Consider the following 27,130-nt stretch of genomic DNA (forward strand, 5'->3'; position numbering starts at 1 on the left):
CAAGTGTAAAGTCTTAAACCTGGGAAGCATAATCCAGGGATGTAGCCCAGGGTGGGATCTACCCCGCTGGGGAACAGCTCCAGCACCTCTGGAGGTCCAGGTGGGCAGCAAGCTCAACGTGAGTGACCAGGGTGCTGCCACAGCAAAGAAAGCTGATGGGATGTTGAGTTGCACCAACAAGGGCATCACCAGCAGAGGTAAAGTCATTGCCCCACTCTACTCAGCACTTGACAGGCAACGCCTGAAATACTGTGTTCAGTTTTGGTCCACACTACACAAAAAAAAGTGTGGAGAGGCTGGAGTCAGTCCACAGAAGGGCCACGGAGATGATCAGAGGAATGGGAAACAGCCCATAAGAGGAAAGGCTGACAGAAATGGGCTTGTAGAGCCTTGAGAAAAGAAGGATTAGGGGAGACCTTATCACCATGTCCCATTATTTAAAGGTTAGCTACAAAGATGGAGACTCCCTTTTTACAGGGAGAAACATGGAAAAGACAAGGGATATTGGGTACAAGTTACTCCTGGGAAGATTCCAGCTGGACACAGGAGCAAAATTTTTCATAACAACAATCAGCCATTTCAATAATCTGCCCATGAAAATGGTGGATTCCCCAAATCTGGACACTTTTAAGATCCAGCTGGACAGGTTGCTGAGCTGTCTTGTCCAGACTGGGGACTGTGGTTTTGCCCAGAAAACTTTGACCAGATGATCCTTGAGATCCTTTGCAACCTGGGATTCTATAATACTGTGAATCAATTTTTTTAATATATGCTGCTAACCAGAACAGGCCTGCTCCTTCCTTTGTTCTCATGGACAGCATTTAAGTAACTGAATCCACAGTAACACTTCAGAAAATCAGATTTCAACAAGGTCTTAGAGGCACTCGCCATCTCTTTTGCACTATTACAGGTGCCATTTACGCTCTACAGCACTAACTGATATTCTGATGAAGACCCAGGACCAGATTAATCTCTCTCACTGGGGAAACATAATATTAGTCACTCTAGGAGTATATCTGTTTATAACTAGGAAGTGGATCTAACTCTTTATAATTGCTATATAATATGATTTTTATCTTATCTCCCTTACTTAGTCTTCGAGCATCACTCCAGGCCTAAAAAGACAGTTTTCATTTTACAGATGTGATTGAGGAGCTGGTTCATTATTACTGCTATTAACACTTGCCAAGCAAACTAAAAAAACACAACGATGCTTCAAAGAGTAACTTTGAATCCTTTTGTACCAGAAAGGAAGACTGAACTGTGATCCCACATTTGAACTTGAGGAAATGATTTTAGAGTCCAAGCCTCTCCATAAAAAGAAAAAGCGACTTGCCAAAAACAAATCCAAAGATGGAGCCAAGGAAACCTGCCCTCTGGTAAGATGGGGACTGTGACTGCAGTCAGTGGCATTTTGATTACACTCGAATAGGCAAACTCAGTTCACTTCTATCACCTCTGAAAATAGATTCAACCTTTCTGTCTGTCATTTCATACATTGCAGAAATCGTCTCCAAAGCAAGATGAAAAGCAACCATTTTTCCGGTAAAATAGTAACAACATGTTTAAGCTATAATAATTTTTAAGGTTATCACAGATGCTCATTTAAAGTATGAAAAAGTGTTTCCAGTTGCCAAAAACACTTCCCACACATGGACAAATAGTTACAAAGAGTATTTATTCACTACTACTACCAAAAATGAAAAGTATGCAGTGAAAAGGCTTTTTATTTACTCTTGACTCTGTCCCATGTAGAAAGATGCATTGTATGAACAGCCAAAAGTACTGAGAAAATTAATAACAATTTCCAGACTAGAATTATCATTTCAGTGAGGTTTGATAAATTAAGTTGCTACTCCTAATGATTTTGAATGTTCGTGCGAGCTGTTCTTTGTACAGCTATCAGATGTAAAAATCCTCAGGAATTATTTATGGGGAACTTCTTCCAAGAGAATGAGATTGATTGTGCTATCACAGCCCAATTTAAGAGTCTTCAAAATACTCTTGATAGTATTCATTCGTAAGCCTTATTGTTCAGTGTTGTTTGTGTTTGTGTGATTTTTGTCTATGATTTCTCATCTTTTTTAATCAACCTATTCATGCTGTTTTTTAAAGAACGTACACCTGCAGCAGTGCTTGGAAACCGTTAGGAAAGAATTCATCATATTCAACAGAGAGAAGTAAGTGCATTTCTTAATGCCTCTTTAGCATTCACTACTAAAATTAAATTGAGAATTATTTTTTTTTCTCACAGTGTAAGGGAAAGTGATTAATGATCACAGCAGCAGAGCCTAAAAGACTGGATTTCCATTGATTTCTTCCCCTACAGTCTCTGGTGGGATGGTTTTGTAGTGCTTGCTTCTCTGCAAGCAAGCAGAAGACCTTGTGATGAAAGTATGTTAGAAATATAAGGTAAATGTTACTGAACTCCCCAGAGAAAATGCCAGTAATTAAGCAGAGGAATACAATACAAGGTTCTGCTTTTTCACAATTCAAACAAATCCAAGGGAAGTCATAACTCATGAAATTTTAATGATACGAGCTGCACTGTTCTGACTTGGAAACACTGTTCATACTTCCCCACTATTGGGGGAAAAAAAATAAAGTGTATTTCAACATTAACTATTTCAACAAAGCTAAGTATTACACCTATACCAGACATGAAGCAAGAACTTGTAATCTAAGGGTCAGTCAGAAGCATAAGACTGATTCCCAAGGATATCAATAATCTTCCTGGTTCAATTAATGCACTGCATTTTTCATAATTTACTGCCTTTGAGTTGCAGTCATTATGAACCCATTTGTATTAGCAGATACACCTCATAACAGTGGAGTTGTTTGTGTCTTTGGTCAAATTACTGCATTTCATTCAAGTATATTCCGTGTTTTTATTTGGCCTAACTATATATGCAAGCCTTTCTAATAGAGTTGTGAGATGTTAAAAATGAATTTAAAAGTTGTGACTATTTTATTTAATGCATACAATGCAGGTAATTACTGTCTCTGTAATTAAAACTGGGAAAGGAATTGTCGGCTTTGTACAGTTCACACAATAGCACAAAGGAAATTATGCCATGATATACCCTTCTTTCTGTTACAATCTGTGGGACATTTCTACGATTGATACTGATGCTCACAGAAACTACAAGGTCTTAGAAAGAAAAGGAAGGTCCAGCAGATTCTTCATGTTATTTTGCATAATCTCTAGCACAAGAAAGCCTTTTGTTTCTGTAAAAACCATAAAGAAGAGCAGCCAGACTAAGTCAGCCCATAGAAGGTTTTCAGAAGCATCTTGGTGGATTCTCTGAATCAGTTGAACCAGTGAATGCTTGAACTTTGAATTTAACCCACAAAAATAAAATTATTAAGATCATAATGACAAGATTAGAAAAATGTTACATTTATTAATCAATTTAATGAGTTTTCTAGAAGCTATTCACACAAGTAATTAATTTCCAGATATTACTACTATTATTATTATCCCACTTACTCTAGAGTCATATATCAAGAAGTTCCAATATGCAGCAATTTTTGAAAGTTAAAACCCCAGATTTTGTAAGACACTCAAAATTTCATTGGTGTGTTCACTACCTTGAACAATTTCTCTTGTCATGATTTTACTGTGTTATTCTTAAATCATTTTATGCATAGGAAATTTTTTTCATTTGTTTCATATTGCACAACTACAGTAGCAACACAAGCTATAAAGAACTCTGAGAAGCTCATGAAAGATCAAGAGGTTTAAACTGAGTACCAGTAAAATGGAAGCAAAAGGTAAACCACATGCACTTCAATCAAAAAAAGCATGTGTTTTGGTCATTGCTTGGTTGGCTCTGACAAGGTAATGGAAAAATATTTAATATAGGCCTACAACAGATCCTGCATTGCCTAAAGCCAGATCACAATAATTTCTCATTTAAATTGCATTATAGCTTAAGAAGGATATGGAGAGGCTTCTGTAATACTTTTCAAAGACAAAAATGTTAAGATTGGGGGGAAGTAGAGGTCAAATGTTTGAAGTGCAAAGTGAATTCAAGTTAATGAGAACAAAACAGGAGCAATGGCAGGCACAGATGCCATCATACCAGAAGAAGCTACACAGTATACACCAGAGGAACTCAGGGTGGGTTTCCTTAGACCTTCTGTGCCCTTGAGACTGGATGTAAAGGCTGAGGCTGTGCTTACATGGATTTCCAAAGCCACATGGCCCATCAAGTTCTTAGGAACAGCTACAGATGCTGGAAGATATGAACTGTTTGTTCCCACAAACACATTACCTATTAATATGTGATTGTATCATTAGGTTAGGTGTCAATCCCAAACAGGGCTTTAAATCAGCCTCAGATTAAAGCAGCCAGATGTTTTGGTATTCTTCCATGTTCCTCTGTATAGTAACTGTTGAAACTGTCTGCATATTTCTATAGATATTCATTATATTCAGCAACAAAAATCTACATTTTATTGTGACCTAAGCCTTCTGCTCAGTTTACTTCAGTGTCACAGAACACTACAAAAATCCCAATAAAGGATGAAAAGAAAAAAAAGCACATCTTTCAAGGGAAAAAATGAGACTCTCCAAACTACAAGGATTCAAGGAAAATTTCAGATGCTTCTATCCGAGCAACACAAAGTCAGGTAGTAATATGTAGTTAATTGTGTGGTGTTAAACCATCCCAGTTCCACAATATCTTGCAATCCAATACTTGTAAAATATCTGCTATGAAAAGCAGAGTCCGATTTTATTAAATGCCTTGCTGGTAGTTCTACACTGTGCCTCTTTTCCACTGTGTGTCTTTCATCTTGCAACAGACACTGCAAATCTTGCAATATGTCATACTTGCTTTCTTGTCAAGAAGCTCAGGAGACTATCAGACACTCTTAAGAGTGCAGGCAAGAGGAGCAGGGGGAATTAGAGAAAAGGCTCACTATGATAAAAATAATTTAAACATAGTGGAAGAGACTGAAGTACATTAATAGTTTCAGTTATTGGAGACAAAGACAGAATGTGCACATTTTCTGTGTTCCATTGCTTTCTGTATTTTAGTAATGGAAAACTGGTATTTGTAAGAATGTTTTAAGCAAGGGCTTCCTTGACAAAGACATGATGTTAGTCATTGCCAGCAGTGGGTAAAAAAAGTTAGAAATGCATCCCTTACCCACTCCTGATCACACGGCATCTTCTGTTGAATATTTCAGTGGGCGTGAGCTACAAATTAAAATACGTGTGGGTGTGGGTGTGGGTGTGTGGGGGTGTCTTTTGATATGACATGGGGGTATGGCATCTGTCCACAGTGATGTTATCTTCCAGTACCTTCAAGAGAGGGGCACGCACTGCACTGATCCAAAGTAAAATAATATAGGAAAATCCTTTTGCAGGGCTTGTTTTCTATTCTTAAAAGTGTCTATGTAGTCTCTTAGTTTTGAACACATAAACAAAATAAACTCTGATATACAAATGGTCCACACACTGATTAGCTGGAAAGTATGATCTGAAGTAGGTTTCAGGGATCTGTTTGGCTCCTTTTGGTGGAAAAATAATTATTTTTTGGTTTTAATTCCTTTTCTGTATATAGATATTTTATTATATCCAGAAATGCAGCACCAAGCATTCTGCAGTATCTTAATGTGTATTCCCATAGACTTGCCAGCAATTTTTCAAGAATTTGATCTCATTTACAAGCTGTAGGCTACAATTTCAAATTTTCTTTTTTCAATTTTGTGTGTGTGCCTCTGGTGGGGGAGATTGTACAGATAAAGCCACACTGTTTTCCTGTAGCTTTATTGAAAAGATGAGCACAGATTATTTTGCTATTTTTGTGCTGTAATCACTAAACAGATCTTCACATACAACTACATCTCTTTATGAATACCTAAAACCTGAAATGACCAGAAATTAAGAAATAGACCCAATACTTGCTTGTAGTGGAATCATATTTCTTACCCCTTATGGTTCCTGAGCCTCTTCTTCACCCTGAAAAACTGTCCTAAGATACTGATACACCTTATTCCTCTTCTCAGTATTTGTTCAATGCTTCCACACTAAAAAAAATCTGCCACAAATTGAAGCACATTGCTCTGTCTTTTCCTGCTATCATTCCTACCTTTTGAGCATATCTAGTTCTCTTATAAATGATCCTGAACAGCTTGAGGTGAACAGACAGCTCTCTGTTCCCAGAATAAATAGCAAAACTTGAGGGAGCATATTTTAAGCATATTAAGATGCTTAAAATCACATGGTCTGATTTTTTCCATATCATGGGTGAAAAGCTTACTTAAAATTCTCTGCATTTTTTATAGGATCAAATTTATTATCTCTCTCTTTTTAGTTCTTTTTCTTTTCTTTTAACTGTCTTTTCAGATTCAAATCCAGAGTCCCTGAGTACTCTCATTTTATTTTGATTGAAATTGAATATTCATAATGATTTGCAGTATACTTCATTGAATGTACTTTTCTAATATGTATTTTACGTCACTTTGGTATCTCTGGAGATCTTTATATTATCATAATCCTTCTAATAGCTGAATGCTTTTTGGATGAGGTTGCATTCCTTTTCTTGCCCCTTCTACTGACCTTAATTCAGTTTAGATCCATTTCTTTCTGAGCATTTCAAGTGGTTGCACAGCTTTTCACCGAACCTTTCTTCTCCCTTTTGAAATGGATATGTCTGCTTTTGGAGATTGCTCTCGCAATTAGAAAGATGCTTTTCTGAATGGGATTGAACCTGGTTTGTGTTTGGGCAGTAATAACTGTTGCTTGCTCACATGAGCCCTTTCACTTCTGCCTTTGATTCCTGCTCACTGTTGCTGGTTTAGAATTGCCAATCCAAATGTCACTCTCTTCCTAGTGAGCCAAGTGGCCTAAAAGTTTGAGCGTAGCAGGTCCAAACTGGTAATTTTTCTACAGATATACCTTCAAATTCACTTTTTTTTGAGAAAGGAGTGGTCAGACAAATGCCATTGTTTCAGCGATGTGTTCCCTTCACAGTTTTGTGGAGGGAAAAAAACCCACAAAGGCTAATGAGTACCTGGAACCTAATTTTAAAAGTCTTCCAGGAAAAATGGTCAAAGTTTTCTCAAGCAAGTAATGATACCATTATAATGGCTACACTTGACCATCCAACTTTGGGAATGAAAGTTTGTATGGGGGTGCATATGTCAGGGCATTCTCCATGTTGAAATGTGGTCCTGGAAAGATCAGGATAACATGCAAATCCTCAGCAGTGGAGGGCAGAAATTAGATTTTACTCACAGAAAACTAAACAGAAATATACCTCATTAAAACTAATTGGAAGTCAATTCAGAGGAAAGAGGAGTCTTCATTTATACATCTCAGATTTTGGAGGGGAAGCACAACTGTGTAATTCTGAGTACCAAATATTTTAATTTTTTAAACAGGTTACATGGGACAAATCATATCTATATAAATAAAGGCTCCATAACAGGCCATGACTGTTCCATTGCCATAGGGGACTACCTCCATGATTTCTCTTCATCTGTCTTTGTGCCCCACACTAACATAAATTTTCACTTATTATGAGTCACCATAATGAGTTGGGAAGACTGAAATCCTTGTCCTGTTTTAAGAAAACAATTTGGAGCCAGTTGATGAAGCAATGCAGAAACAAGCCAGTAATGAGATAACATTATTACTGCCAGTCCCTCTGATGTCCATGTATCTGTTGAATATATTCATAAATGAGTTGGAAAGGGAGGTGAATGGTGAGGGAACAAAGCTCACTTATGATACCAGAGTAGTCACAACTAAATCTGACTGCAGAGAGCTGCAATAGATTATGATAGCCATGGTTCTGAGTTGCAGGGTAAGAAAATGGCAGCTCAAATTCAGTACTGATAAATGCAAATACATTAGGAAGAAGAAAATCTAAACTTTACCTTTAGGATAATAGACTCAAAATTAACTCCGGTTATGAAGGACAGAGAGTTTGAAAAAACTGTGGATAGCACAAAGCTAAGCAGAAGACTAAAAGGTGCTGATATGTTAAAACCTGAAAAAAACAGCTACAGATAAATATATGTTCATATACATAAACTTGCATCTTCCATTCTGTGTACAGTTCTGCTTTCTTATCTGTAAAATGTTACAAAGGACTCAGAAAGGTTTCAAGAAAAACAGGATTGGCCAGGGGGGTGACATGGGTCATGTAGAAGGATTTAATAGACTTGAACTAATTTAAACTCTGAGAAGAGGCAACTGAAAAGACAGAAACTGGATAAAGAATAACGTGTTCTGAAACTTATTGAGAAGATGACTAAGCAATGATTATTCACTCTTTGTGGTAACCCAAGGTCACAAAGTTATCAGTCTGCAGGTTTAAAAGAAAACAAACCATGTTTTTTTGTGAATTGCAGCATGTTGCTGAGTGGTGCTTTGGATGTTAAACATACAAAAAGATTTTTAAAAGGATTAGAGAAATTCATGGGAAAAAAATCCATCAAGGTCCTTGAGATGTGAGGCCTCTGATGCAGACATTGGTTCAGGAAATCTGGAAATGTCAGAAGTGAGGGGGATATGCCACAGCAGACATTTGTCTCCATTCAGCTCATTCTTCGACAACATGCACTAGTGTCTGAAATGGGCCACTATGAGAGAGGGGAATGTCTGTTAGGTAGAATGGCTGGGTTTGTGCATTTATGGCTTCTCATAGATTACAAGGTCTCCATTTTCATATACCCTTCATAATAGCTCAAGGGTTGCACAGTAAAATGTACATATACATATATATCTGTGTATGTTTGCATACATGCAAGTATGTGTGTGTGTATATATATCTATCTATATATATCTGTATCTTTATCTATCTATCTATCTATCTATCTATCTATCTATCTATCTATCTGTCTGTCTACTATTGGAAATAGGAAAAGAAATGCAGACTTAGGTCAGTAAAAGATTTAGGTAAGATTCAGACTGTCCATTGCTGTGTTCCAGGACACATCCCCCATCCCCTGGGAAGACCTCCCATGTGGAGGTAATTTTCCTGTGTCCCACCTGGGGCACAATATATGCTTCTGCTGTGGGTGCACCTTAGTGACTAACCTCAGTGATGTTCAGTAGAGTGGCTTCTGGGGATCCCTGTGTTAGGCACCACCTTTCCCACACATTGTGCACGGAGATTTGGTGATTAACTGAAGGCTGCAAGTTATGCTGTGCAACCACAAATGAACTCCTGGCTCAGCCTCCTTTTGTGGGGTCCACCTTCAGGGGAGGAAAGAGGTCCACAGTTAATCAGACTTCATGTGAAGCTAAGTTTTGGACTGGGGCAGAGAAATCTTGCATAAGGAATAGGTGGAGAGAGATGAGCCTGCAGAGAGGTGAGTGCAGGCTGTGGCTGTTCCCTGGCAACTCACAGCCTTTAATTCCTGGACGTCTGGTGCTGTGAGAAGGGTAGGGCTGAACCTGCCTACTCCCAGATGCATATGCCAGCCTGAGAATGTTTATTGTCAGGCCTAAATAATTAGGCAGAGCCAGACTGACTTTAGTGGTGTGTTGACCCTGTCTGGATGCCAGATGCCCACCAAAGTCACTGTATCACAACCCTCCTCAGCTGGGCAGGGGAAAGAAAATACAAAAAAAGGTTCATGGGTTGAGGAAAGGACAGGGAGAGAGAGATCACTCACCAGTTACTGTCATGGGGAAAACTTGCTCAGCTTGGGGAAGATTAATTTAATTTATTGCCAATAAATAAAAGACCAGGATAGTAAGAAATAAACCGCAAATCTTAAAAACATCTTCCCTCCACCCCTCCCTTCTTCCTGGGCTCAAATTCACTCCCAAATCCTCTACCTCCTCCATGACAGGGGCACATGGGGATGGGGAATGCAGTCAATTCATTACATGTTGTCTCTGCTGCTGCTTCCTCCTCACACTCTTCTCCTGCTCCAATGTGAGTTTCCTCACACAGGCTGCATTTCTTCATAAACTGCTACAGAGTGGGTCCCTTGACCTCCATGTGTCTGTCCATCTGCTGGTAGCTGAACAAAAGGGTGAGCCTACATCCTGCAGGATACACACCAAAGGCAGGCTAGGAAATTAATGTTTTTCTTGAAAATGTGTTTTGGCCCACACCGAGAAATATCTTTATTTGTGGACAGGTGCCTATGGTCTTAAAACTGGATATTGGCTAACTAGAAAGAAAATCTTTTCCCTGTCATCCCAAAAGGTCTAAAACCCAGTATATTATTGGGAAATTTCATAGCTGCTTTCCTGTTCTCTGTAGATGTGGATCTGCAGAGAGATTTAAACTAGAAAAACTTGTTCACATTTAAAAATGTGGCTGAACAAGACAGATACTGTTTAGGATGCACCTGGTCTTGAACAGACAATAACCCACTTCTAAGAGACACCTATTTCACTTGTCTGAACCTGGCTTTAATGTTAGCGTTAATCAGTTGGTTTAGTCACATTTTCTTAAATGACTGCACATCATTTGAAGTCTTCATTTATTTACTTCATGTCTTCACTTATTTTGCTTCATCAAATCCCAGGATAAACCCAAGATCTCAAGACAATGCATGTCAACATGCTATAGCACCCAGTGCAATATTTCACTTGCCTTCTGCACACCGGTATTTCACATGTCACTCACGCCGTATGTGCACCTGAACCCATTAGGTTTGATTATAAATTGCTGGTTGATAGAAAATTATATTCACAGCCATTTACTAAGTGTAATTACTCAGCAGGAGCCATCAACCTGAATCAATTATCCAAACTCTAAGAATATTTCCCTGAAGATTCTTGGAAAAGGTGGGAGTAAATGTCATGAGTGTCAGTGGTAAAAGAAGATTTACGGGCTACATGGGGATACTTCCCCCAACATTTTATTTTTTACATTCAGCTGTAATAAAGCATAACTTTTAGTTTGAAAATCATTAATTTAAATTTAAATGGAGTTAAAATACAGTTATTTGAATGATTACTTGGTAGTCTACTGAGCTATCAAAACACGTACGTCATGGTGTATTAGGAAAACAGACCTGACGTTATGACTCTTTCCATCAAAGCACTCAGTTCCAAGAGAACATGTTTGGGGTCAAAGACTGACTGAGTTAAATAGTGCTTAGACACAGAACAACTCCTACCCCACAGGCTGTACACAAGGTTTTTCAGAGATATCTGAAATAAATGGGAATTAGATGACAAAGTATTTTTCAAGTTATAGCCCAAGTCATGCAGAAAAGCCACTGCTGGCAGAGCCAGAGCCTGGATATGCTACAGGCACGTCTGCATGGATGAGCAGGCAATTGCACCCTGTTCTCGTTGGTGATTTCATTACCCAGCTCTTGGCAGAGTTTATCAGCATGTGCTGTGTTACAGGCTGATGGGACCATTCAATTTCTGCACGCCTGAACAGTGTGGGTGCAAATTAGCTCTAATCCAGAAGTAAATTGGCTCTGATAAGCAGTGCAGTGTGTGGTGAGCTTGTAAAGCAACTAGACAGGAAGGGCCTTGAATCTGTTTCTCAAAGAGGGAAGGCATGTATGTTTTTCTAGAGGTGCAACAAGCCTGTATCCCTTTAAATTAATATATTTAAAAATAACTTATTTAGTTTAAGCTCCTTTAGTACTCAGTGAGGAGAGACTTGTATCTCCCAAGATTGATCTGTGACACATTTATTAGATAACTTAGACCAGAAGAAATTAATCTGTGTTAGTGACTTTTTTATCCTGTAGAGAGAACCTGAACTAATCTTTCAGTTGTCTACAGTTAGCTGGCATAAAATCCACCCCACATTTGAGAGTTCAGATCATTTATAAATGTCAGTTCCACAGGCACAGGTGCTTTGTGGTCTGACCACTCTCTCTGTGTCAGGTAATCAAGGGCATCTCATGCAGCAGCAAGCATCACTTGTGGGGCAGCTGCATTTGAGTGTATGTCCATAGCCGTGAGGACAGGAGGCCAAGAACAAGCAAGCCATAGCTGTAAACATTATCAAGGAAGTGTCAAAGACTCATGACATCCACTCTTGGCTAGTGGTTCGATGGAGTTACTTCTTGGACCCAGGTCCCCCAAATCACACAACTGCTGTAACTCAGGCAGCAGGGAGGGTTGTGTCTCATTTAAGGCTGCTCTGCACACATTGGTTCTCTACACAAACTCCAGATCAAGGGGAAATGCTCTGAGTTTACAGACTAATTTTCACTTTGGAGTCGTGTGACTCAGCTTTGATGTGGCTGAGTGATGAGTGTTGTCTCTGCTTCAGCAGCTCCATAAGTCTGCCCTGGTCTGCCCCAAGCTTCCTCTGGCACAGAGCAAGAGTGTGCCTTCCTTGTTTACTCAGAAATGATTAGAAAATTCATACACTTTTCAGTGATTTCTGTTTTCCTGAAAAGACTTCTGAGATCACTCTGCAGAAGCCAAATGAAAGAAAAGCCCACTATCAACTCTCCTATGCTTTCTGCTCCTCTGCTACATGTAAAAAAGAATTTTTAATAAACAAGCCAAAAAGGATATTAGCTATATACAGCTGTCTTTCGAGACAGTTTTAATTTGCTATATAATTACTTAGTTTAATTAATAAGATGCCCACAGCTGGGATTCTTTTGAATCCGTCCTCTTTCCTAAAGTGTTTAACTCTCCTTCCTCTATTTCCACTCCTTTTTTTTCTTATCCTCCATTTTCCACCTTCATTGCTGTTTTCTGCCTATTTTTCATAGGGAGTACACAGGCAATCTTCCATACTGCTCCATTTTTAGCGTGGTCCCTGGCATAATTTTTCCCAGGCTACAATCACTCTTTGAAGCAATTCCCTTCATGCATCAGGGGTTATCACAGACCAAAGGCTGCCCAACAGGCAGCTGGAATCCAACAACTCTGGTTTGCAGGTTAGAGATTAACCATAAGGGTGTGAGGCAGTCTGTGCCACTCACTCAGCTCCCAGGCACTGATCCTTATCTTCAGGGGCAAATGGAACTGATGTCCAAAAGACAGGAATTACATTCCCATGCAGTGCTCTATTTGCTGCCTTTCATGAGAGCCCTCCCAGGTACCACCAGGGAATAGGAAGTGGATGAATAAATTGTCAGATGTTCAGGTTACCAGGTAACTTAATTTTATTTCTGCTATATATAAGGCAACTTATTTCTGCTATATGTTGCTATGAAATTAGAGCACATCTTTTCAAATTGGGGAATTTCATAGGATTTGGACAGACCTGACTGCTCCTTAAGATTTACACTGAGCAAAGCTACTATTTTCTTCTTTATGGATGGAAGTGTAAATTAAGCAAATTGTCTGAACTTCTGATAAACTTACAGGCTCATTTTTGCTAACATTTTAAAAAAGAAAGCAAATCTAGGAATTTTCAGTCCTTTATGATAACTTTTCTGGCTACTTTGTTTTGAAAAGTAAAAATACTCTTCTTCATATGCTTATTCAGTTAAAAAATGACTTGATCAGGATCCTTTGCTCACTTCTTCCTTCTTTATTTCACCTTTTCACTAAAAAGTATAGTTGAATGAAATCTTGGCAGAAGAGAACTAGTAAGCTGAATAAAGGAGTTGTAAGAGAAAGCGTGACACTCATTTACATTTGTAAAGTACTGCCAGCTTCTTCCATTTTTACAAAAAGTAGAACACAGCAAGGACCAATTTATAAGAGAAACCTTAAAACATGCAGGCATAAAATTATTAAGTGACTGTGTATCAAAGTCCATTCTTATTCCCAACAGAGGAAACCAGATGACAAGCCAAGCTGCTTATTGTCCCAGAAATCATGCTCTGTTATCAGTATTTCTGCAATCATTGCCTGCAGCTGATGTTAAAATGATGTCAGAAAAATAATGGGTGAAGTTTTCAAAGTGGAGTATGAGATGCACATGCATACAGCCCATTATTTTTGAAAAGACATGTGTGCACTGCAGGACCTACATTTTACTGCCCGAAACTTGCCCTGTTTTTGTAGTATGTCCACTTTACTGAAGTGCATGAGCTGCTGTAAAGCTTAGACAGGGGTTTTATAAATGATGAGGTTTTGCATGACTTTGGGGAAGTGACTCTTTTACCAGGTAAAGCATGAGAAATTGTGGGTGCTGTGAACATTTTTCCTCAGCACCAAGCCGAGGGAAGAGTCCTTTTGGGGCTGCTGGGTGAGCTGATGTAGAAAAGGAGCTGGTATGACCAACATTGTTAATTTCCGCCTGTCAGCCACCTACTTACTACTGAATACTTATTATTTAGGACAAAAATGTAAACCAAAACAGACCCCTTTTCATGAGGGTTATACCAAGGTGTAAAGTCCAAGCTGCCCAGCAGCTTTCTGGTTACATTTTGTGTCACACTCAGTGTGAGTCCTTTCGAATCCTCACAGTCCAAATCCTTCTGTTCTTTCTAGAACATGTTTCTCTGCATAAAAATACTTAAAAATGTGAGCAACACAGGGATATAGTCTGTACTTATTCCACAGTAAGCAAATCTTATTGCCACAGTTAGACTCCAAAGTCCCATTAAGTTTTCCTTTTTATATCTTTTGACTGGAAATGAAGGAGATGGGTGGGGATCTGGTTCACAGAGCTCCAGACTGCCACAAATTTTACAAATTCTTTGGGCTGAGCATTTCATCTTTCTTTTGTGTGGAACCAAGCCTTGAAGCCAGTTTCAATAACAGCTGCTAACTACGTCCATTTCCTTAGGAAGCAATTTCTGAACCATTTGGTGAAACAGTGCTTAGTTATCACTCAAACTAATTAGCTGTGTTCAGGGATAGGCAGGGGTGGTGTGGGAATAGTTAAAGAGTCACCACCTTGCAGAAGAAATCGTGTTGACCACTTATGATTTATTCTTCTGGGCCTTTTTTGGTTATGTTTGCATACAAATTTGGATGCATCATTACCACACTGAATAAAAATTGAAATTCAAAACAAACAGTGGGCAAGAGTAGTGGGTACCAAACTGACACCTTGCCTGCCCTCAGTGCCGAGAATATCTTACTCCATCCTTGGCTATCTTGGCAACTTGCTCCCATCTTGGCTGGACACGCTGGGTGTCCCCAGCTCTGACAGGATCCCTGTGAGACATTGCTACTGTTGGGATCTTCTTACTTTATGGAGTCCCTCTACAGAATTGTACCACCCTGTAAAAATTATTTGGATGAAAGTTCTTCAACATTATAATATTCAGCAATTTTAGTTATATGGCATAACTTTCACGTTTGTATTTTCTCTGACCAGGATATAACAAAATAGTGCCTATCTCTGTCCCTTTCTGGCTTCTTTTAAGTCCTTCACAAAATGTCATTGCTAGATCTTTTCTATTGAGAATGAAAAGTTTCTAGTGCTGTGTTATTTGCCAACTCATTCTAAAAATATGGGATTTGGACATTAGGACATGCACTGCATTTTAAAAATCTCCTCGTGACTTCTATATCTGTGGTCTCGTAGACAAAACACATGACATGTTCAGACACATGTAGATGAAACAGTTCCTTCCTGAGCACAGTCATTCCTCATGACAGATCAGTCTCTGATTCAGATGTGTTCAGAATTAGCCTTATAGCAAGGCCATCTGCACAAGCCATCAGCATTACTTCTGTGTAGATGCTAAATCATACAACTGAGATGGTTTTCGGACTATTTAGCAAACTGTCCTCCAGGATTCATGAATTTCAAAAAGCCAGCATAGACATGCCTCATCTCTTCTGATCTCAGACCCCCTCCCTTGTGAAAAATAACTGGGATAAATATTCCACAGATTTATCTACTCCTCAGGACTTATCCCAAGGGATGTAAAAGTTGTCATTAATAGGCTTCTTTTCCTACAATAAAACTACAGTTTCTAAAGTTCATTTTATTATGCTCTTCTTTCCCCCAAACCAAAAGCAAAGCATCCATTTTCTCCAGCAAAGTGTTTGAAATATCAAGAGACCAAGGTAAAATGCTAAATATAGAAAAGGCAAAACAAATCCACTGACCCCTCAGACTGTTCTGTTTCCTCCACACCTAGGACACTCGATTTGCAACATTGGCAAACTCACTTGCAGATTTTCCATAGTCAAAAGAGTTTCCTTTATGACGTGGTAAGTGTGAGAGTCTCAGAGGAGGGGCAGCTCTGCCTGGTTTGAGGTCTCTTTTGCCAGTAGAAGGTCTCTTTTCTCCTCTCAATGGCTGCTGAGAGCAGGCTCACCCTTTGAAACAACTCCTTATATTTCTGAGGCTTCAGTTTCACCCTGACAGCCTGGCAAGGCCCACTGAGGAGTGCATCAGCTGCACAAAGGTGTTACCATGCACTGAGCAAACAGACAAGAGTGACAGGCAGTGTAACAGCCTCTGCATCAAACACAGCAACTATGTTTTGCAAAGCCTGATGCCACTGCTCTGTACTGATATAGCAGTTTTGGACCTAGAATTCTTCCCTCTCCTCTGAATTCCCTTCCACTGACCTATATCAGATTCAAGATCCAGCATCAGAAATCAATGCTGCAGGAAAGCTACTGTAATATCTGAGTATTGAGAAAATGAGAACCTTAAAAAGCAATTCATGGCTCACACAGGCTCTTCCTCTTTACCAGAAATAGTGACAAAGCCAAGACTTGACTGGAGGTTCCATTACTGTTCTTGATGCATTCCTGTAGTGGCTGGTACAGCCTCTTTCTTCCTGACTGCTGGAGAGGAGTCTGTGCAATGCTCAGTGTCACACACTAGCAATATGGCACAGATCAGTGGTGAAGGGAAGGAAAACTGTTGGTTCAGCAGAAGCACTCAGCATAATTGCCTCTGAGACTACTTATGTATTTGCACAGAACTGTCATGGAATAAATGTAACAGACACTGTTCAAACTTATTTTCATCCTCTTTTCCCTGCAGGTTTTTTTTGTTCCATATGACTGTCCACTAGAACCACTTGTTCACTTTTTCATTCATAGCTGGCCATTTTATTATTTATTCTTAGCCAATAGTATTCAGCATAGGAACATCTGAACCTGCTTCAGATCCACCACAAAGTCTCTGTCAAGCCATTCATTCTCCCTGGGCCTTTATCAAGTTATCACAGTCTGTAGCTGCATCAGCTTAAAGGCAAGATAAGTCATTCACTGGAAAGCAGCTTCCTACAAGTGATTTATTGCACTAGAGTCATTTTTAAACAAAATGGCTCAGACTGCATTTATTTTGCCATGATTACAGGAAACATGTCAAGGTACTCACATTTTTTAAAAGCTGAGAACATCTGACAGAAAAGTGCTCCGGGTTTGACACCAAAGAATCAAGAATGCACCAAAAAGAGAGAAATTTCACTTCTGTAACTGTCTAATATTTTAACTGAAGAGACTGTGCACACACATTTCTTTGTGTCTTGACCTGAGTCTGCAGTTTTGAGCTAGAGAGAAATACAAACCAATTGCCTTATTTTATTTTTTCTGAAACTGCAGTGGTTTGGGAGGAGGCCTTATTTTTAGCAAATCTGCAATTTTGACAGTTATGTTGAATCTGCAGCTTTTCATTCTTTGTCATTGAACTTATCCTACTAAGCAGCCTAAAGACAAACTTCAATATTCTTCTTCATCTAGAGAACAAAGCTGAGCTCTAAGCAATTCCCTGGTGCTCCCAAGTTTGCTACTGGGTTTCATTAAATGTTTGTGATTTTCATTCTGGCCTGCCATAGTTGTAGCAGTCTGTTTCAGTTCAAGATTTTATTTTCCATCCTAGCTTTTAGCCAGTTTATTCTCTTTATTTTTGTATTTTTATATATTCAGTAATGCATACATGCATAATTACACATGCAGTATAATTACATTTTGCTTGATTATACACACCACCTTCTTTTCTAATAATCACAGACACCAGACTGTAATTCCCTGTTTCATTCAGGCCTGTGAGACACAGAGCACTACTTAGAGACACAAAGTTCTCAGCTTCCATCATTTTAGACAGCAGCTGCCTTGACAGCTGATGAGAGAAGCTGAGACACAGGAAAAGTGCTGCAATTTGTCCACAGAGGTGGAAACAGAATAAAAATCTTCTCATTCTTAGTCCAATTCCCCAGCTCCATGAGACCACTGGTAAGCAGGTTTTTGTATGCCCACAGTAACTAAACCCCTAGAGTGAAATACTTAATGTAATTTTAATAACTTAATAAAGTTATTGATAAATTATTAAATAGTTAAATACCAGTTAATTTTTTACCTCATCATCAGGTTAATAACGTATTGCTTACTTCGATAGTTTGAAATATGGGTAGTGAATCTAGATACAGAAACAGAAAATGTCTGAAAAGGGAATTCAATGAAGCACTGCTAAAACAATGTATTTCTTTAGCACTTCCAAATCCCCATATTCTGTTTCAGTAGTAGACCTGGGGAGTAGGAACAGTATAAAAGAAAATAATGGAAATAAATCACCATTATTAACCACCTCTGTAGAGAGTGAAAAAATTGAGCCTGGCCAGAGGTATCTTTTGAACTCAGCATGGGTTTTATTTCTCTCCTTTTTCCACTGTCCTCCTTACGTGCATGCTGCCTTTGTGCCAGTTTGAGTGGTTCTCAGAAAAAAAAAAATTAGTGTTTTCTTGCTTCACGTTGTTATTGAGAGAATTCTTATTTTCCTTTTAAATTGAGCAGTGCAGTAAATGCCTTCTTTTTCAGCTTTCTACAAACAAAGGAAATACACAATTTCAGGGAGAAAGTACCTGCATGTCTTAGACCAATGCAATGATTCCTCAGATCTCTATAGACCCAAAATTTGTCTCACTCCACTATTTAGCAGTTTGCAAGGTTTGCCACCCACACTTTGCAACATGAGTTTCCAAGCACTGTAGTCTTTTCTTTCGATGCCTACAAACACATTGTACCAGTAGCTCAGATCTTGAGATGTTTCAAGTCTCAAGTCGAGCTCTATTGCTCTCCTGGTAGTCTCTTGGATCTTTTTTGAAGATCTTGTTAAAAAACCCAAACCAACAAGCAAACAAAAAACACCCCAAACCAACAAAAAAACTAAGTCATCAAATTTGCTGTCTTCCATGGTGCCAAGACAGTTTGAAGAATAAGTTACACTCTCCATTCAGCTGTGCAAAAATTATAATTTTCTTAGAGTCCTTGGGTGAAAATCCATTGTCTTGATGCTTTGCCAACATTAACTTAAGCAACAGGTTCTAAAGCTGTTTCACTGATGGTTTAACTGGAGATGATGGACAAATTTGTCATAAGGAAAGGAATCTTCCTAAGCACATTTGTTGTGGACATTAGTGAAGATAATTCATAGGCTTTTCAGCTGGGGACTCATATTTTCTGTGCTATCCTCTAATAAATCCTACATTGACCTCTAGACTCAATGGTAACCATTGGATTTCTGATACAATTGAAAAAGTTCGCCATTAGGGTAAATGCTCTTAGAAATTTGTTCCTCTAATTTGTTGTTTTCATTCTGTCTTACAGCTTTTCATTTAATGTGTCTGCCCTTTTAAACTTAAGTTTTTGTACAGTGTTCCCATATTTTTTGCTTTAATAGCCTCCTCTATTCCTCTGTTTAATTATTTTCATGTCCATTCACATTCTCTTCTGAGTGTTCACTATGGTGTCTCCATATATTCTATATTCTTTACGCCACCTGGAAGTATTTAAGGATTTGAAAATGATCATTTAAATTTGATTTTTTCATGCTTTTCCATTAATGATTATTTTCTAGGTATTCTATATTATTTTCAAAGCTGGGGTTTTCTTGGAGTATAGCGTATATACCTTTTATAATCACTGTACCAAAGAGCTCTTCCATCATGTCTCTGGTGCCAAGTCTTGGTGCCATTTTCAGGAATACTATTTCCTATTTTGAGAAAAGAAGCAGAGAAAAGTTCCTTCAAAATAGTAGCTGTCCATGCTTCAAAAAAAAATGGTCCCTACCATGCAGCTTCCCTGTGAATCTTTACATCTTTTCTGAACATATTTGCACAATGTTTGGAGGAAAACACTGAATATGACATGAATCACAGTAAAATCACAGAGACTGCTACCACTGTTGAGCAGAAATGCTGAGAAGCTCTATGATAACACAGTTGGTGAGGACTGCAGATGCTTCTAGGGCTGTTGCTGTTCTCTAGAAAGTGATGTCAAAAAAAGATAATGTTGCAGTCTTTAAACATACGATTTTGTTGCCATTGTTGCTTGAAACCACTTATGAGGCTCTGATAACATATGAAGTAATAACAAGAGGAGTACTGAATATGCTTTCATCTCATGTTTTTTTCTCTTTTACTGATGAAGGTCACTGATAACTTTGTAGGACAACAGAGGGGAGCAGCTGTGGTGTGCCCAGTCAACAGCTTTCATCAGCCTTCAGCTACCTGGAGGTTTTACCAAGCTACAGCCTGAGCAGAGGTGCTAAAGCCAGGGAAAGCACTCTCCTCTGCTGGCTGTTTATGGTAGGCTTGAAGTGGAGCAGGATTTGTCCAAGACCTAACTTCACATATTTAGGGGGAAGGAATCATCAGTGTTTAGAGGAAATGGCAGCTATAAAGCTCAGGCAGTTAATACAGGTGAAATGCCACAGGAATCTGTTTTATACCCAGGTGTACGTGGCTATCCACAGGGCAGGCAGCAGCTGTCCTTCTGATACCGCTACCTGCACATGACAGCTCTATCAATGTTTTTAACCTCTGGCAGATTAAGAAGACAGCAGGATCAAAGTGGACAGACTTCCAGCATTGACAGCAGAGCATCCCTTCAGAGCCATGAGAAACTCCAAGACGGGAGAAACAACAATTTGCTGGGACACGGCTGCACCAGAGGCTGCAGCAGTTAGTGAGCCACGGCCCCACACACTTCCTCAGCAGGAGGGGAGGTCCTCTCTGCACACCCCCTCTTCTGCACCCCTTGGGTCCTGGGACACCTGACCCCTCCAAAAGCCGGATCCCTGACCGAGGACAAACCCACACAGCACACCAGCTGAGATTTTCCACATACAACTCTGCTCTTGAATCTGCCACTGGAAAAATGACCATCAGCAACAAAATACAGTTTTTTAAGTAAGCGTGACTTTTGTTTTCAAAATCCTGGAAGAAAACTTGAAACAATTCATTAGGCAGCCTCTCAAAGATTGCCACATTCCTGGATATTTGCAAGAGACAACATTATATTGGGGCCAGCTTTATCTTGAAGGCTTTACATTACCCCCAATCCCTCCGTTAATTAAAATGGTCCAGTTTGGAATTTTGTGAAACTGCTGCACACAGCTGTTTCTAAGCACCTGCTGTTGAGTTTATAACAGATGTACATGATGTAAATACATGAATGTAGTGTCAAATAGGCCAAACACGGAATAATTTCATTTAAATACCTGAAACTCATTGAAAATGTTGCAGTGTGAGTGTATTCACATTGTTCTTTAACATCCTGTGTTCTGCTTTGTAGTAAAAGATGTGACCCTGGCCAAGTCAAAGTTTTGCTAGTGACTTTAGTGGATGCAAGATCAGACACATTAGTTATGTATGCTAACCATGGTAAAGAAAGACCTTTTTATTTGTACCAATAGGCTGACTGAGCCAGAGTTAGTAAGGAGAGCTAAAAACATTAAGAATTTGCTCAGATCCATAGCTAGCTGTTATAAAATGTGAAGAAGTTACATGTGTCTCTGTTTCCATGGATCTATTCTGGATGAAACTATCTTGAATAGAAAGAAACATACTTTAGTCAAAATATTGCTGACATGAAATCCTTTTATTTTAAACAGCACCCAAAATTCCAAACATTTATGGCATTTTACAACTTGTACATCCACATTTTGATAATAAATGCATGTTTATTCTCTCCTATTGTGCTTCTGTTTTGAAGGGTTACCACTTGTAAGCAAATTTCATTTCAGCCTTTTAAAGAAAAGTAAGGTTTTTGGAAGTGAAAAACATTTGAAATAATCTATTTTTACTGCATTGTTCCCATTCTATCTTTTACAAAGTTCTTTGTAATTGAATATATTTTAAAATTCTGTTTCATGTTATATTTTGGTCACAATTTTTTGCAAATACAGATTTTTATTGCTCCACAAAATGGTGTTCCTATCAACAACAAACAGTTTACAAATGTACAAAGGTAAAGATTTTATGTCTGTCATGAGCATGATGTTGGTCTACTTGCTTAATTTGGTCATAGACTGGAATAATCATAGGATCAAGCAAAGGAGCAGAATTTTTCTGGTCATAAGAGGACAGATTTCATTGCCCAGAATAAACTGTTTCATATCCATCCTTTCTTATAATGACCTTTTTCTTTTTTTTTTTTTTCTTGATATTGGTTTCCCTTGGGAAGGACCAAAGGGGACAAGATTTCATGTAATTTCTGGAAACACCTGTTGTTCTGTTCCAGTCAAAATTCATTATGATCCTGGACCTTGATCTGGATGTGAAAGAAAATCTTTTATTTATTTGAGTAATCCTACAGAGATTAATGTTACTGGGTAAATATCGTAAGCAAAATTTTGCAAGATCCATGATGTATCAGACGATATAGATTAGAGACATAGAGTGTTTATAAGGAGAACCAGTAATTTAGTGAGATTTTCCATGTAAAATTTTCCAGCTGGAAAAACATGGAGAAAAAAGGCAATTGCACATTTTATTCTTTTTCTGTGATTACAGTTATTTTGAGCAAGAAGAGTTACTCTGGGTGATTTTGTACATCAACCACACAGGATGCCACTGTGCTAGCACCTTAGCTGAGGCTAGGAAGGCATTTTTGAAGTGAATGTCTCAACCTTACAGCCTTACTGCATTTTAGTACCTATTGCATCACCCAAATCAGAGGCTTTTTGGAGGATACAAAACCAGAAGATGTGTTCTGAGAGAGCACTTATTGCCATCTGCCCAGCCCTGGGCCTGTAGACCACAGGAACAGGTAAGAGAAAATCTGAGATGGAACTTCCCCAAATGTGGCTCATGTGGATGTCAGGTCAGCAGAGCCCCTCCTGTCCTGCTGCACTGCCAGCTAATGCACACACAGCCCCCAAGAAACCTGGGCTTATAGAATGAGAAGTTTATAGAATGGAAGATCTACATATGCAAGAAGATCATCAGTGACTGCATCAAAAATTGGAGGAGTTTACTGCAGACAGAATTTAATTAGCAGCAGGATTCTGCCAAATATTTGCAGTCTGATCTGGCTGTTGCTGGATGTCTTTGCCAGTGCTTTACTAAGCTGTTTTTGAGAGGAGCCTGGTTATTCAATAGATTGCATCTACTTAAATATATTTGCACAGAGTATTGTGCATGAAGGCAAGCTCACTCAGACACTTTAATTTCACGCTTGTTGCCACACAATCATTTCTCAAACAACTGTACTGCTTGCAAAAAAATGAAATCATGGCACCAATCAGCTTTATCCATAGTCCATGGCACTTCCATTGACTGCAAGCTGTACCTTATGCTGCATATAATTATTTATGTCAACTTATTACACAGATCAGTGAATGCCCTCACCTATACCATGGAGACCCAATATTGAATCAAAGAACCATGGAATCGTTTGGGTTGGAAGGGACATTTAAAGGTCATCCAGTTCAAGTTTCCTGCAGTGAGCAGAGACACCTTCAACTAGATCAGGTTGCTCAGAGCCCCATCCAATATGGCCCTGAATGCTTCTAGGGGTGGGGCTTACCACCTCCCTGGAACACCTACACTCTTATTTAATCTTTTCTTTCAACCAACATAGCTGTAAGGATCTGTCTTGCCTTGGGAAGCTCTGATAATGGTGCAGAAGAACATGAAGAGAGGTTATTCTTAATAGAATATGATTTGTGGAGCCAGAACACAGAGCCTGGGAACACGCCTGAGAAATGCTTGGCTGAGACTTGTCTCTCCTACTTTAGACATAAGAAAAATGAATTAGCCTGATCCAGGCTCAAAAATAGAGATTAAAAAAAAAAATGTTTTTAGGATGTGGTGCATTTTCCCTGTCTTGATTGTCTGTTTTAGCAGATGGTTCTCCCTGTGGCTCTGCCTCCATGGAGTACATCAGTGCACACAGCCCAGATGTGGACATGCACATTGTGCACTGACATTTATTCAGATGAATCTTGTTTGTGATGGCACAGACAATTTGTCAAGTTGCAGTCGAATCCTTATGAAAAAATGGGAGAATTTGTGATCTATTCAATGGGAGTAAGAGAGGTTTAAACAGTTTTTATCCTTAAGTGCAGAAGTGGTATTAGAAGAAAAAAAATTCACAAACATTCTCTTGTCTTGCATTCCAGCAGAAATGAAAATAGGGAAGTCCTAAATAAGACATGGAAGGTTTTTACAATATACTCAGTGAGATGGAGAACAAAAAGAAAGCAGGGCAGTCATAAAATCAGAAGAAACTCCTTGGAACACATTTATTCTATACAACTTTATTGTCTTGCAAAAGCAGACAAGTGATCTGGACTCCCAAAGTCCCATCTGGTTTCACCAAGTCATTTAAAGGATAAAAATATTTTTTCTCATTTCTGTTCCAGGGAAGAGAGAAAGGAGTCTAAAACAGCTGGAAAAGCAGTTTGCTGCTACCACAGTGTGCTAGTTTGAAAACAAACCAGTGAGAGGCACCAAGTCAGAATAACAATTTAATGGAACTTAAAGAAAAGGAAAAGAAAGTAAAAGAAAACACTGACAGAGTCAAGATACAACCTGAGTCCCTGTTAGGCAGGGTAGTGGTAGCAGTCTGGTGGAATGGTGGCTGCGATTCTCTGAAGTGGTGATCCTGTAGTAGAAGGGGTCTGCTCTTCCTCAGAAAATCCAGCGGTGGCTGTGTAGCTCCTGTCCTCTGGAAATCCAGTGGAGCCCCCCCTTTGATGCTCAGAGTCCCAGTTATATCCACGATGGGATGCTTGGTTCCTCCCTCTGGTTGGAGCATCTCACAATGGGGTAATGAGTCATGAGGCCAAGTGTTGATTAGGCTCGTTAACAGAAGATAGTCTGGAGGGAGTTATCTCTGAGTCATGCAGCAGGACAATGATGGGCCATTAACAGCAAGATAGTCTGGGGGGAGGAGGCAAGGAAACACTGCCCCACCTGATTTCAACGGCTCATGAGGATGGTAATAGAATACACCTCAACCCAGGACACACAGTTATTGCAGTGCCTCTTGCTCTGTGGTGTTGCAGTTCTGATCACACATGCACATTCCCACAGCATCACTCCACATTAAACTCTGCCAGATTTACCTTCTGTTCAGTTTGCTCCTTCTACATTGTGTATTAAATATTGGCACAGTACTGTAAATGTTTAATTACCAACTGTCATAAAGCACAAATGGCTCCTTTCATCTGTAGTCTTGACAAAAAATGATTAATGTAATGTTTCCAGAAGATTTTCCTGTAGATTTGGGGGAATTGGAGGGTTGGTTATAGGTCTTGGCACATTATTCAAAATGACAGCTAAGTACATTATAGAGGAAATAATAGGCACTGATCCATCCATTCTATTTATTTAGATGTTTTCAGCTTGCAGGAACATGTGATCGCAATTTCAAACTTATTTCTGACAGTTTAAACTAAACCTAAATATTGGTGTAATGGGGTGTACTGAGGAGCTGAAGTTGGCTGAATCAGACCCAAAGCATTTGGCTGTTTTGCACGTGGGTAGGTATGCCAACACTTCTGCTATGAAAAACATGACTGCCAGCTTAGGAGAAGCTTAGAGGGTTTGGACAGGTACATTTACTCTTTTGGTGGGAGCTGGAAAGCAAGGAGATATTCAAAGTGTATTAAGAAAAAAAGCTACAGGTTTAATAGGCTGCCTCTGGTAGCCTCACTGCTCTAGCACCTGCCCCGAGAGAAGACCAGGAACAAACCACTGTCCTGCAAGTAATCTCCACTATTTCTATATTTGACCCAGATTTCGTCCATGACAAAGTGAGTCCATCTATTGCAGACTCTGATTAATTAGCAAAGGAAGGCAAGACCCCCCTGTCAGCTGTGCTGGGCTGCTCAGACTCTGCCTTCCAGCGTAGCAAAAGGGACAACAACTTTCAGCACCTGCTGCAGCCAAAGTCATCAGCCCTGCTGGGGAAAGCAGGAATTACTTTTTCCTACACATCAGTTGCAGTTCAGGCCCTTAGCATGTGCTACCAACATGTCCTGTGATAAATTTTGAATGAGGGATATGTAATGCTTTTAGAGATCCTTCTCCTGCCACACAAAAACTTCCAATATAGATTGGTGTGATTTTTAAACAGGGCCTTGTGTTCTTCTGGAGAGCATACTAGTAGCTAAATGACTAATTTTTTATGCACATTGTGCTTCATCATCTCAGCTTTCATCAGAGTAGTTACTTGTGTTTATCTGTATTTTAGTGATTGAATCAGCTATGCTCTGGCCGGCAGGGAAAAATGTTTTGGTATTTTTAGCCTTCATTTAGCAATGCAAATGAGCTTCCTATAATCGTGTTTGTGAGAAAACACATGGTACAATCAGAACCTCAATAATGACTGATATTAGCTATGCTCTATACATCAATGAAATTGGCTCAGAGTCACAAACTCCCTTTTTTTGTCCTTTTTAATTGGAAAGGAGGAATGTATCTAATCAATTAAACCATTTTTTTACAAAATTGCCCAATTGTGCTCATGAGTCATCGCAGAGAATCAAAATTATAATATAGGGCAGAAAGCTTTCAATGTTCAATGTTTGTGGGTTTCTTTAAGTCCATTATAAACAATAAAGCAGGCACATAAAAACTACTGTAACTTTCAATATCCATTAAAAGAAACACAACTGAGAACAATCATAAAATTCAAGTCCTTCTAAAATGTATACCCAAGAATACAGAGTTATGTAAAATCAGTGCCCTTTAAATGGAATTAGATTTAGTCACAGACACTTTCATGGGCAAAACTATGTCAGAACTAGTGCTCTTGAGAATTTTTTGTTTCTTACTATCCATTGTGCTATAATAGAGCCCTGGAATTTTCCCACCATGATAAATTTGTACTTGAAAAATCCCTCTTGGAAGAGTGCTATACAATTTAATTAGTATTTTCTACACAATTTTGTAGTGTGCATAATATTCTCCAGCCTCTGTGCAAAGGCAATTTTGTTGTGGTTAATTAGTAATGAGAAAATGCTCTAAGTCTGCTCTAAGTCTTGAGTCCTATCATGATAAATGCTATATCCACACATTAAGGTAAGTCAGACACTGCTGCAATGAATTTACAATCTGAACT

General features: G+C 39.0%; 1 protein-coding gene across 2 annotated transcripts in view; it reads left to right on the top strand.

The window, feature by feature from the left end:
* The window catches only part of STK32B (serine/threonine kinase 32B), a 160,145-nt gene extending 137,978 nt beyond the window's left edge, over positions 1 to 22,167 (top strand). For both annotated transcript variants that reach the window (XM_069012221.1, XM_069012222.1), the window contains 3 exons: positions 1,248 to 1,379; positions 2,116 to 2,180; positions 20,606 to 22,167. In XM_069012221.1, the coding sequence (XP_068868322.1) occupies positions 1,248 to 1,379; positions 2,116 to 2,180; positions 20,606 to 20,744 (336 nt within the window). In that variant the 3' untranslated portion in view covers positions 20,745 to 22,167. The remainder of the gene's footprint in view (positions 1 to 1,247; positions 1,380 to 2,115; positions 2,181 to 20,605) is intronic.
* Positions 22,168 to 27,130: the final 4,963 nt, after the last annotated feature.

The sequence above is a fragment of the Aphelocoma coerulescens genome, chromosome 4 (assembly GCF_041296385.1).
Source record: "Aphelocoma coerulescens isolate FSJ_1873_10779 chromosome 4, UR_Acoe_1.0, whole genome shotgun sequence".
NCBI classification, from domain to species: domain Eukaryota; kingdom Metazoa; phylum Chordata; class Aves; order Passeriformes; family Corvidae; genus Aphelocoma; species Aphelocoma coerulescens.